Source organism: Leptonotus elevatus, chromosome 1 (assembly GCF_054856555.1).
Source record: "Leptonotus elevatus isolate MCC_2025b chromosome 1, RoL_Lele_1.0, whole genome shotgun sequence".
NCBI classification, from domain to species: domain Eukaryota; kingdom Metazoa; phylum Chordata; class Actinopteri; order Syngnathiformes; family Syngnathidae; genus Leptonotus; species Leptonotus elevatus.
Genome location: NC_141239.1, coordinates 15,128,404 through 15,139,959, shown reverse-complemented (window position 1 = coordinate 15,139,959; position 11,556 = coordinate 15,128,404). Strand labels below are relative to the sequence as shown.

General features: G+C 37.3%; 1 protein-coding gene and 1 long non-coding RNA gene across 2 annotated transcripts; one reads left to right on the top strand and one right to left on the bottom strand.

Annotated features, from left to right (window-relative positions):
• The first annotated feature begins 1,345 nt into the window (after positions 1–1,345).
• LOC147181012 (uncharacterized) lies at positions 1,346–1,879 on the top strand. The gene is made up of 3 exons (XR_015094891.1): positions 1,346–1,385; positions 1,464–1,607; positions 1,765–1,879. It is a non-coding gene; the product is annotated as an uncharacterized LOC147181012 (long non-coding RNA).
• LOC147181011 (uncharacterized) lies at positions 1,644–11,234 on the bottom strand. Its single transcript, XM_086076701.1, has 11 exons — positions 11,042–11,234; positions 10,250–10,305; positions 10,037–10,143; positions 9,873–9,964; positions 8,267–8,441; positions 7,250–7,293; positions 7,094–7,169; positions 6,616–7,008; positions 4,403–4,882; positions 3,587–3,639; positions 1,644–1,940 (listed from the first exon to the last, which is right to left on the bottom strand). The coding sequence occupies exons 1-11, from the start codon at positions 11,153–11,155 to the stop codon at positions 1,932–1,934; spliced, it is 1,599 nt and encodes a 532-aa protein (XP_085932827.1). The 5' UTR covers positions 11,156–11,234; the 3' UTR covers positions 1,644–1,931.
• Between the last annotated feature and the right edge of the window lie 322 nt (positions 11,235–11,556).

Genomic DNA, 11,556 nt, shown 5'->3' with positions numbered 1-11,556 from the left:
GTCCTAATACTTTTGTCCTACTCCATATTTAATCTCTGGTGAGGTCCGTTCAAAATCAACAGTGGACTTGCTTTGACATGGAAGGATGGATTTGACCTTTGATCGTTGCGTGTTAAAAATATACAGTGCTTTTGCTTCAACAATGTACAACAGTGACATTTTTCTGCTGTGTCCTGCATGGCTGATGCATGGTTTCCTCTTCCACGCTCCACCACTGCCCCCTGTTGGATGTTACTAAGTACTTTCCTCTCACACATTCTTCAACAAATGGACACAAGTATCTGGATACAGCTGTTAATCAACGAATCAATCACTCACAGAGTGGATGAGCGTTTAGAATGTCAATTGTTGCTTTCAAAATAGCAAACTCTTTATTTTTCACTTCCTGTACGTTATGTACCAATACATTAGTCCCAACTCCACATTTTCTTCACTTAGTTTTTTTTTAGGTGTCCCATTACTTTCATCTACATTTTCTTCAAAACCTACAGCAACTGAAAACACTCCGTTTTCAGTTGCTGTAGGTGTCCCAATACTTATGTCTCCATTGTAACTGACTGTGTTCCATTACTTTTGTCCAAATTGTCTTCAAATTAATCCTCACAACCTTCATATGTCCCTTTACTGTTGTCCAAAAGACATCCCCCCCCCCCCCACCATTTTGCTTCCTGTACGTTTCCCAATACATACACGTTAACTTCCTGTAGGTGTCCAAAGACTTTTGTCCAGTAAACACAAAAAGATGAAATCAAGAGTGTGTGTATTTGTTGGCATGTCTCACTTGTTTTGTCCCCCCTCACCAAGAAAAGTCAATGACCTATTGTTGCTGTTCTTTGTCCCTCATTAAGCGTAAAAGCGGTGGTATGTTACTTGGATCGATGCAGCACTTTACTTTGTCTGTGCGCAACACTTTTAAATGTCAGCAGCCATTCTGTCCTCACTCACTGAAAAAGCTTTAGTTGTTGTCAGCACTTTGAACAAACAACAATTCAACACACGTTGATGGTACCACGACACAAGCACTCAATAGAGACATGTTTTTCCCCCCACACAGTTTAAAGAGTTCTCAAGTGTCTTAATAACGTCCGTGACATACTTCCGTCAAAGCCTTAAGAATAATTGACATTTTTACTGCATGTTTTGGGTAATATAAGAGGCACATGCGCACTGTACTTTTTTAATTTAAAGAATAAAGTAAAATGTATTGTTTTATTATTATCTGAAAACAAGCTGTTCTACTGAGCATATATTAAATATTAAGCCACTGTAACATTTAATTAATTTTGTAATTTTCTCACATACCACTAGGTGGCGCCTGCACACCAGACAGCACTTTGTAAACGGAAGCAGAGCAAGACTGTGAAACAAGCCGACGCGAAGATAATGTAAGCATTTTTGTGGGCACTACTTCAGAGTAATCAAATAAATGTTTATTAGAAGCTAATGTTGTTATCTCACTTAAGTTGAGTGTTATAGAGATTCCATGGATGCAACATTTCATCACCAAGCCACTGAATTACACTTGGCAAGTCATGCAGTGGTGTGGTGCGGTGCTTGACATGGCCAAACATGAAGAAGGCTGATGATGATGATGATGATGATGATGGGTGAGCACACACATATTTGTAGAAAAGATTGAAATCTCGATTGTTCGTAACATGTCTCCTCTTTAATGTAATGATTGTGATGAGGAAGAATATAACAAGTGAACAGGAAAGCCAACACCTTTGTCCAATTTGTGGCTAATGGAATGTATTTCTTCAGCACAAAAACATGGACGACACACTGGAAGTATCCAACTGACAACATGAAAACAAAGGTAATGTGACACATTTGATTTAACATGAATAAAGACAATCAGAGGTTTCAGTGAAGGTGGTTAAGATACAAGTTTTGTCGTCTTGTGTTTTTCTGGTCCAATGTGGTGGTCTTTAGACACACTGAAACATGAATATACACAAAGTCAGGGTCAATCTTTTCCTTTTATGGAGAGACAATTCACATTGCTCAAACACAACCTGTGCTACGTTAAACGTAGCCATTTTAGCTTAAACTTTTGACAGCACTATTTATTTATTTTTATTTTTTTGTGGGTCACTTTCCAGCTCCATCAAAGGACCAAATGAGCTTCTCAATCTGGAAGAGTGTTTTTTGTTTAGCCTGAACACTAAGGATGCACCGAAAATGAAAATGTTTGGCTGAAACCGAAAACGAAAAATGTTGGCCGAAAACCGAAATGCTGAAAAAAAAATTATGCCAATTTTTACTATCATTGCATTGATCATAATTAATTAAAATTATAATATTATTATAAAATATTTATTTAGCACTGGCTTTTTAACCAAGCACAATATAAATTGAAATGTGCCCACACCGCAGACATGTTGGCTAATGGTACATTAAACACCAAACGAGGGGTGAGCATTTTCTGGCGGTGCGATTGCACTTTATAGTCAATGTAGTTTGCAAAGGCAGGCACGGATGTGTGCGGCGCACTTAAAATCAGCACATTCACATATTCACCAACGTTTAAAAAAATAATAATACATTTGTTCGTACCAGCTAATCGGCTTTGGGAACGGACTGCAAAGTCGCACACAGCGTCCTGTACAGGTGTGTCGCCACCCGGAGATAGCGGTAAGTGTTTCCGAGTTCAAAACTGTTGATAGCAATAGTGCTAGCATTAGCTAAAGTATTCAGCGCGGCCACCGGGATGCCGGTGAAAAAGTGGAAGAGTTCGAGGGGCTCTTATAAAAAAAGAAATTAAAAAAAAGAAATAAAAAAAAAGAAGGAGAAGTCGCTGCGGGAGAAAGAGTGGCTCACCTGTACTGCAGTACACGGCAGTTCTGTCTTTTTTCGATCCACTTAAATGTTGTACGCCAAGCGACGCCCCTATCAATGACCCCGGGAGCTGCTGCGACCGACCGACCGATGTAAACTCACACGGTTGAAAAGCCAGCGAGAAGACAAGGCGGACACTCACCCCCGCGTTCGCTGTTTAATTCAAACAGACGCTTGCTTGCAGCGTTTTTTTTTTTTTTTTTGCTTGCGTCATCACAACATCCTATTCTTTCGGCTTTAAATGTATTTTGTCCGAATGCCGAAAATGGCAAAAATAGCCATTTTCGTCCGAAAATTTTCTGTGGCCGAATATTCGGTGCATCACTACTGAACACTAGTGATGAGAAATGAAGCCTCACGAACCACTTGCGATATTTTTAACTCCTCTAGATGGTGCTCTTGATGCAATAGAAAAGCAATCAAATTCAAATGTTCTTCTTTATCAAGAGCACCATCAAGAGAAGTAAAAAAAAAAATATTGCAAGTGGTTCATGAAGCTTCATTTTCCCAACACTACCAAACACGTATTGTATGGGAAATGGCAAGTTTTTTTTCCCAGTTTTCTTTTTTTGCAAGAAGTTCAAATGTACAATGAATGATGTCATAGCATCATCACTGGAAGTTGACAACACATGCAATCAGACAGCTGTGTGGTCGTTTCCATGTCATTTATGGCCTCTTGGGGACCCATTTTTATGGCAGCTCAAGTACTGCTATGATCTGCGATGTTGCGTTTGCATCATACCATGAGTTGAGCGACTTCGTCCTCCACTATTTTGCCTTTCACCTTCTTCTTCTCTGCAACAACAACAGGAAGTCATTCACCTTCTTTTAACTCATTCGCTGCCATTGATGGCTATAGACGTCAAAAATTAATTTGAACTATTTCTATTAGTTTGACACTTTTTCCACTTTTGTTAGTAAGAGTATGAAAACCTAAAAAATAAAATGTTTGAATATTTAGAACAGATCTAAAATTTGTGATTAATCGTGAGTTAATTATTGAAGTCATGTGATTAATTACAATAAAAAAAATTAATCGCCTGACTCGAAGAAAAAAAATAAAGGATTATCAAAAAATTAGGGGCGCCAGGCGATTAAATTTTTTAATTGTGAATAATCGCATGACTTCACTAGTTAACTCACGATTAATCACAAATTTGATATCTGTTCTAAATGTACAATTAAAAAAATCTAGGTTTTCACACTCTTGTTAACAAAAGTGGAAATTTTATATTAAACTAATAGAAATTGTTCAAATGAATTTTTGACGTCTATAGCCGTCAATGGCAGTGAATGAGTTAAGTGAGTCAGAATGGACACAACACATTTCCAGTTAGAGAATGGGGAAAAGTGGATTGTTAAGCAAGCTTTGAAAAACTTTGTTTTCATATATATATATATATATATATATATATATATATATTATTATTATTTTTTATTTTTTTTAACTCATCAGGTTTACTTCCTGGTTTTGAATTGGACAACAACTAGTTGGGTAGTAGTTGATAAACTAGCCCTGGAACAAAAATTAATTTTAAACTTTGAAATAGATTCTTACTCTTTGTCTTGACAGGCGTTTCGTGATTTTGGGCAGCTTCATCATCCTCTCCTCTCTTCTTCTTCACCTCCAGTGAGTCGTTAGCATTCCCGCCGTTTTCCGTTCCCTCAACCGCCTCCTCATCGGTTGCTCTCTTCTTCTTCTTTTTCTTCTTCTTGCTCACGGCCTCTAAAAAGTCAGCAGCATCCTCGACCTTTTCCTCACTGGTTGCTGTCTTCTTCTTGGCTTTCTTGGCGGTGCTGGTAGGAGACTGGTTTTCGTCCTGCATCATCATCGTCTTCTTCTTTGGTGTGTCCTCCTCCAAGATGGCGTCATCCGCATCTCGTTTGGAGGGTTTAAGCGGCGGAGTTTGCTCTTCCTCGCTCACGTCCAACTGCTGTTGCTTTAGCAACGTGGCTTGCTTCTCGCGGAGGAGCATCTTTTGTCGATGTCGCTTCAGACGTCGCTTCTTGCTATTGGACAGCTTGGTGGCGGCACCACCTTTAGGACAGAAGAGGAAACAGCAACATCTAAGACTTTGTTCCGTCCCACAAAAGGTGAACAACGGCGCAAACGGCCATTACATCCAGTTCGATCGGCGCAAAGGCTACGAAAAATACTACTAACCCAATTCCAATGAAGTTGCGATGGTGTGTTAAATGTAAATAATAACGGAATGCAATGATTTGCAAATCATGTTCAACCTCTGTTTAATTGAATACACTCAGACAAAATATTTAGCTATAGACATCAAAAATGTATTTGAACTATTTCTATTAGTTTAAAATGTTTCCCACTTTTGTTAACAAGAATATAAAAACCTAGAAACATGTTTTATTGTACATTTTCAACAGATATCAAATTTGTAATTAATCATAACTTAACTATTGAAGTCATGCGATTAATTACAATTAACATTTTTAATCACCTGACGCGATAATTTTTTTTTAAAAAATTAGGGGCGTCAGGCAATTATTATTTTTTTATTGTAATTAATTGCATGACTTCACTAGTTAACTCACAAATAATCACAAATGTTATATTTGTTCTAAATGTACAATTAAAAAAATCCTAGGTTCTCATACTCTTAACAAAAGTGAAAAAAAAAAAAGTTAAACTAACAGAAATAGTTCAAATTAATTTTTGACGTCTATAGCCGTCAATGGCAGTGAATGAGTTAATGTTCAGACTGGTCAACTTGATTGCTTTTAGCATCATTAACATAGAATGTTATGGCTGCAACATAAAAAACAAAAAAATATATATAAAAAAAACGGCATGGCCATGTTTGTCACTGTTACATTCAGTGACTTCTCCAGATTCTCTGAAGCGTTTGATGATATTCTGGACAGTCGATGACGAAATCCCTAAATTCCTTGTGATTGTACATTTGGGCAACATCGTCCTTAAACTGTCCGACTATTTTCTCACGCACTTGTTGACAAAGAGATGAACCTCGCCTTTGCTTGTGAACGACAATTCAGGGAAGCTTCTTTTACATCTAATCATGGCACCCACCTGTTCCCAATTAGCCTGTTCACCTGTGGGATGTTCAAAACAGGTGTTTGATTGATGAGCATTCTTGAACTTTCTCGGTCTTTTTTGCCACCAGTCCCTGATTTTTTGGAACGTGTTGCAGCCAATTCTAAGTTAAAAACAATCAAGTTTGAATGTTTAATATTTTGTCTTTGTAGTGTATTCAATTATAAGTTGAGCATGATTTGCAAATCACTGTATTCAGTTTGTTTTTATGCTTAACACAATGTCCCAACTTGAGTGGAATTGGGTTTGTAAAAGAAAGAAAACTCCACAGTTAGACGACACTTTGGCTTGCGCTGGGAACAAACATAGAGACCATAGAGTTTTAGTGGCACGCTGAAGGAAAACCTCAAACTTATGAGAATAATTTTTCAATGTTTAACAAAGTTCTTTTACAAACAATATACAGTTGTTTTTTCAAGAATCTATGAAGATTCTAAGCAGAGTTTTCAAGAATGAAGCCATCTTTTGTCAAGAATAAAGTCATTTAATTAATTATTTGTATTTATTATTAATAATTATGTCATATTTTTTCCAAAGTATTCTAATCACAGAACAGAGTCATCTTTTTTCAAGAATGATGTCAGGTTTTTGCAAGAGTAAGGGTGTTTGTTATTTGTTTTTCAAGAATTAAGTTTTGCTTTTCAAGAAAAAATATTTTTACAACAACAATAAGCAGCTTTTCAGTTTTGTACCTTCGGCCTCCAGCTTCTTTTGCAGCTCTCTGTTGCCCCCTGCTGCTCCTTCATCGCACTGCACCTCCTCATTTCCCAGACCTTCGTCGTCCACCTCCTCCTCCCTCTTCTTTTTCTTCTTCTTCTTCTTTTTCTCCACCGGTGCAGCCACATCTTCCTCCACCTCCTGCTGCTCCTTTTCTTTGTCTTCCTTCTTCCTCTTCTTGCCTTTCTTCGTGTTTTCTGGCGGATCGTCCCGCTCCGTCTTCTGATCCTCCTCAGGAGCCGTCTTCTTCTTTTTCTTCTTCTTGGGGCTTGCCGCTTCTTCGGCAAGACAAACTTCTGTTTTGACTACGTCGAAGTTGAGGGTGATGGCGACATCCACGTGGTCTCGCTCCTCCGCCGCCATCTTATCTAAAATAGGACACACATTCGGTTTGAAATGGTTGAAAACTGTACAAAAATGTCATCACGTGGCTACGACAAAATTGTTTTTAACCGTTATCGGGAGACTCCAGCGCCCCCGTCTGGTTGTCCTCTTGCTCCGACTTCACTGTGACATCACTGACCTCCATCTTTTCAACACACGCCCCCAAGTCATCACCAGCCATCACTATTATAGTTTTTTGTTTACATCCTAAGAAGTGTTTGTTACCTTGGCGACCTCATCGTCGTTCCGCTCAGTCTTGATGTCAGCATCTAAAAACAATGCCCAGGTGAATGAATAAATGGTTGGAAAAAACGATTTAAGGGTAAACTTAACAAGAGGTATTTTGCAAAGAATAATGGCAGACGTTCTCAGAAAAAAGTCTTTTATCAAGAATGCAGTTGAACTTTTCCCAGAATAAAGTCAAATAAGGTTGTTTTCAAGAATAAAGTCAGCCACGGCATAATATGGAAACAATTAAGGCATCTTTTTTTCAAGGGGAAAGGAAGGAACAATAAGTCACGTTTGTTCCAAGAAAAGTTGCAATCTTGACTGAATTAAGTTTTTTCTTTTTAGAATAGTTGTTTCTTTGGAGGAAAAAAAAGGTATAATGCAACAGTAATGTCTGATTTCTAGAGGAAATGAAGGAATAATTGGTTGGTTTTGTTCCAGAATAACATTTTATTTATTATTTTTAAGAAATAAAGCCTTTTTTTTTTAAAGAAAAAGCACAATATTTCAACAAGTAAGTTAAACAAATTTAAAGGGTAAAGAAGTAGTAAAATAATTCTTAATAGGATAAAATTATACTCTTTTGGGAATGCAGTATTTTTCTTAAATGGCAAAAAATTATTTAAAAAAAAAAGGAAATTCGGAAAAAAAAGCTAGAGTATTATGTGACCTTTTTTTTTTATTATTAAAGTTTTTTTCAAGAATAAAATATTTCTTCCAATACTTAAGTCATATATTCATGAGAAGAGGTGAAGGAATAAATGGTTGCATAATTTGACTGAACAAAGATGTAATCTTACAAGCGTAAAGTCTTACTTCCTGGAGAACAATAAAATGGTATAAATTTGCAAGAACAAAGTTGCACGGACTCATTTGAAAGAATCCGTTTACAAATGAGACATTTTCACAGCCGCTTGCAAGTCTTGCCGCCAAAGTGCCAAAGAGAACATTGTGCGAATGTGTGTCTGTGTGTATGCGTTGCTTCTTTGCTGGGCCGTGATTGGCCGCTCATACCTGCAGGAGGCGGGACGTCATGGGTGCAAAACATTTCTTGCTCATCTTTCAAGCCGATTCTACTTTCTTGCACCTGTGTGTCGTCCGAGCAATCATTGGTTGCTTCCGTTGGTAAGGGCCTGGCCTCTTTTTGATTGACACTTGACTCCAACGAGGCATCCGTGTCAACTTCTGGCTGCGGGAGGAAGAGGACGACAGGCCAGTTAACGCTCAATGCTCCTTGACAACTTTCTGCTTGAATCGAATTTTGTGTTTGTTGTACAAAAGCCTGAAAAACAACATGACATCAGAATGATGATTTGCTGTGAGGTGACACTTGATTGCAGACACAAAGCAGATCATCTGCAGTGGAAACAGGCGAGGCAGACGTGTGTGAAAGTGTCGTGTTGTCATTGATTGAGACAAGCGCACGCACGCACGCACACACACGCACGCCATTATTACGGCCAGTGGAGCGCAGCTATGCGTGTGCAACCAAACGGAACATCAAACTTTCGGGCTCGCCCGCTTCCGCCCGACAAAGCCAAAGTTATTTGTGCATTTGTGGACAGTCAGCTTTCACTTTTGGGCAGAGGAGCTCGTCAAATTCTGATATCACATAACTGATATCTGATATCACATAATAGGCTTCACCATACATTTATTTTGCAACTACAAATTCCAGTTTTTGGGGTAGTGTCACAATGGATAGTAGCAAGTCTATAAATGATACGATACATCCATATTTCAATATTTACATCAACAACGTTATCAATATGTGATCCAGTTGTATCAGTAAAAATCATCCCAGTAACAATAATGTGTGGAGATTACGCAACTCAACTTTGTTTATAAAGCACTTTAAAAACAACCGTCACTCCGTACAAAGTGCTCACTGTACATGGAATCAAATTGGAATGAGACAATTTTCATGAAGTGTGACCTCGAACAGCAACAAAATCAATAGTTGATTCAATTCGATTGATAGTGTATCATAAGCTTAAACAACAAAATACATTCTGATATTGCAATCTTACAGAACTTAAAGAATGAGTTACGACTGGTAATGTATCGTACAATTTAACAATACAATCCATACTGGCACCGACTTTTTTTTTTTTTATTGGAATTATCGGAACAAATATATAACCAAGATATTTTCATGAACTTGTCAAATGAGTCGAGGTTTTCATCAAATGTGATATCAGGTCGTTTATCAATACAATTTGAGTCCAGTTTTCTCAATAACCCTTCATAAGAAATAAACAGTTGAATGGCAAAAATCTGACTATAATTATGCACTAAAATACACAGTAAAAAAAAAAAAAGAATATATATGCATACAAAGTACTACTATTATACTATATATATATATATATTTTAAAAAAAACTTTGATGAATCTCTAATATGGGAAAAGGAAAAAATAAAAAATAAATAAAAATGCTAGGGAAAAAAATCCATATTCGATTGCATTATATATCATTACACATTCATTAGGTACACATCACCATAAAATCAAATTCATTATCTGTATTCACTTTCAAATATGTTAATTATTGTGCTTGTACAAGTGCACTGCATCATACATCTATCAATATCCATCACATTTCTGGTGACCTTATTTACCTCTTGTGTTTTTTCTTCCTCTTCAGGTTGATGCGAGTGGCATCCATTGTGGTCGTGTCCGTTGGTGCGCTCCACGCCTTCTGCCTTAGAGGCTAAATCAAAAGTAAACCGGTAAAAATAAAACACAAACAAGACCATAAAAAAAATTTAACAAGCAAACTTACCAGGCAGAGCTTCAGCATCGATGTTGTCGTCTCTTGGGGGTTCAACTTGGCTGGGCGCATCGGAACCGTCGGCTGGCTGCACGGCATGCTGGGTATGCGAGCACAGCCTGTACGCACGCAACATATAAATGGAACGTACAAGACTATAATTGATGGTGCATTTTATGACGGCAGACATTTTGTTTGCAAGATTCATTTTTAAATTTTGCTTACTTTAGCCATCCGTTGTAGATGTCTTGTAGGTTCAAGCTCATGTTTGGCATCTCCACCTGCACACAAAAAAAATGGACACGGTCTTACTAAACTAAATGTCAGTCACTTTCCGGTTAAAAAATGTGATTTTAAATACACGTCAATGTTCTGGAAATATTGATTACATGAACTGTATGTTTTTTAAAGCATGGGTTAATTTGTTGTGTGCTTATAAGCTATACTGATGCATGTCATGTAAAATGTCTTGCCGTACACATGAGTAAAAATGAACAACATAATGATGCTTTATGCAAAACGAGCATGCTTACATAATCATTTTAAATAGATGTAACATGTCCTGTTTAAAATAATGTATTTCTATAAACAATACAACATTTAAAAAAAAGTCTGGCCATGTTAGAAAAATATCTTGCTATGTATCAATACATAAAATATTGTCTTGCTGTACACATGGGTCAAAAAATATGATCATATTAAGGGATACTTGATACGAGTGTGCTTTCATAATGTTACATAAAGTAGATATTTGACATACAAGCATCGACTTTAGGTTGGTCAAGCTTAGCAACGTCAGCAGCAGAGAGAATTGGAACACACCTCCTCCAACTGTACTTCATGTTCTATTCCTTCCATAAACCCTCTTTTAAACTCTAAATGCACATTTCAATTCTATTTTTCTCGCCTTCTTCTTCGTCGCCTGTCTGCCATTAAATAAAATGAGAACAGATGGCACGCACACAAAACGGATATTAAAAAATGTCAAATATGTTTCTCCATTTTTTGTGTTGTTACCTGGCTGACATGTTCTTCCAACACTTGAGCTACGGCCATCAAGCCGTTCATCTTTAAATGTTGTACGATGAGAGCGAGCAGCGACGAGTCTTCCTGGCACGACATGACGAACATGGCATCAAAATGAAATGTTCCAGGCTCGGCTGGTTCACTTTACATTTGAACACGGTTCATTTCACTTCGCGATATGCATCATGGGAGTTGTAGTCTTTTTTCGGCAAATGACCCAAAACCCGAAAGCTGGATAGATGATCGAAGGTTGTTCTGTTTGTTCTGTGGATTACATTTTTGTATTAAGTATTGTTGCAACGACAATTATGACAAGGTAGTTTAAATAATTATTTCTGTGTGAATACAGTTATTGTGTGTTTTGTAATCATAACGTTCTTCTGGCAATCACCCTATGTTGGTTTCATACGTGCAAAGAATAATTTTACTGTTGCCATGTTTGTTTTGTAAATTGCAATAAAGTTAAAAAAAAACTCTTTGGACGCTTATTCCTGACGTCATAATGT

What these genes read in the sequence shown, in the direction of transcription:
- LOC147181011 (XM_086076701.1), bottom strand. Translation starts at nt 11,155, where the DNA reads ATGTTCGTCATGTCGTGCCAGGAAGACTCGTCGCTGCTCGCTCTCATC. An exon ending in ATCTACAACGGATGGCTAAA is followed by an intron (nt 10,144 to 10,249) that starts GTAAGCAAAATT and finishes GCGTGCGTACAG; the next exon opens with GCTGTGCTCGCATACCCAGC. An exon ending in ACGACGATGAGGTCGCCAAG is followed by an intron (nt 7,170 to 7,249) that starts GTAACAAACACT and finishes TGTGTTGAAAAG; the next exon opens with ATGGAGGTCAGTGATGTCAC.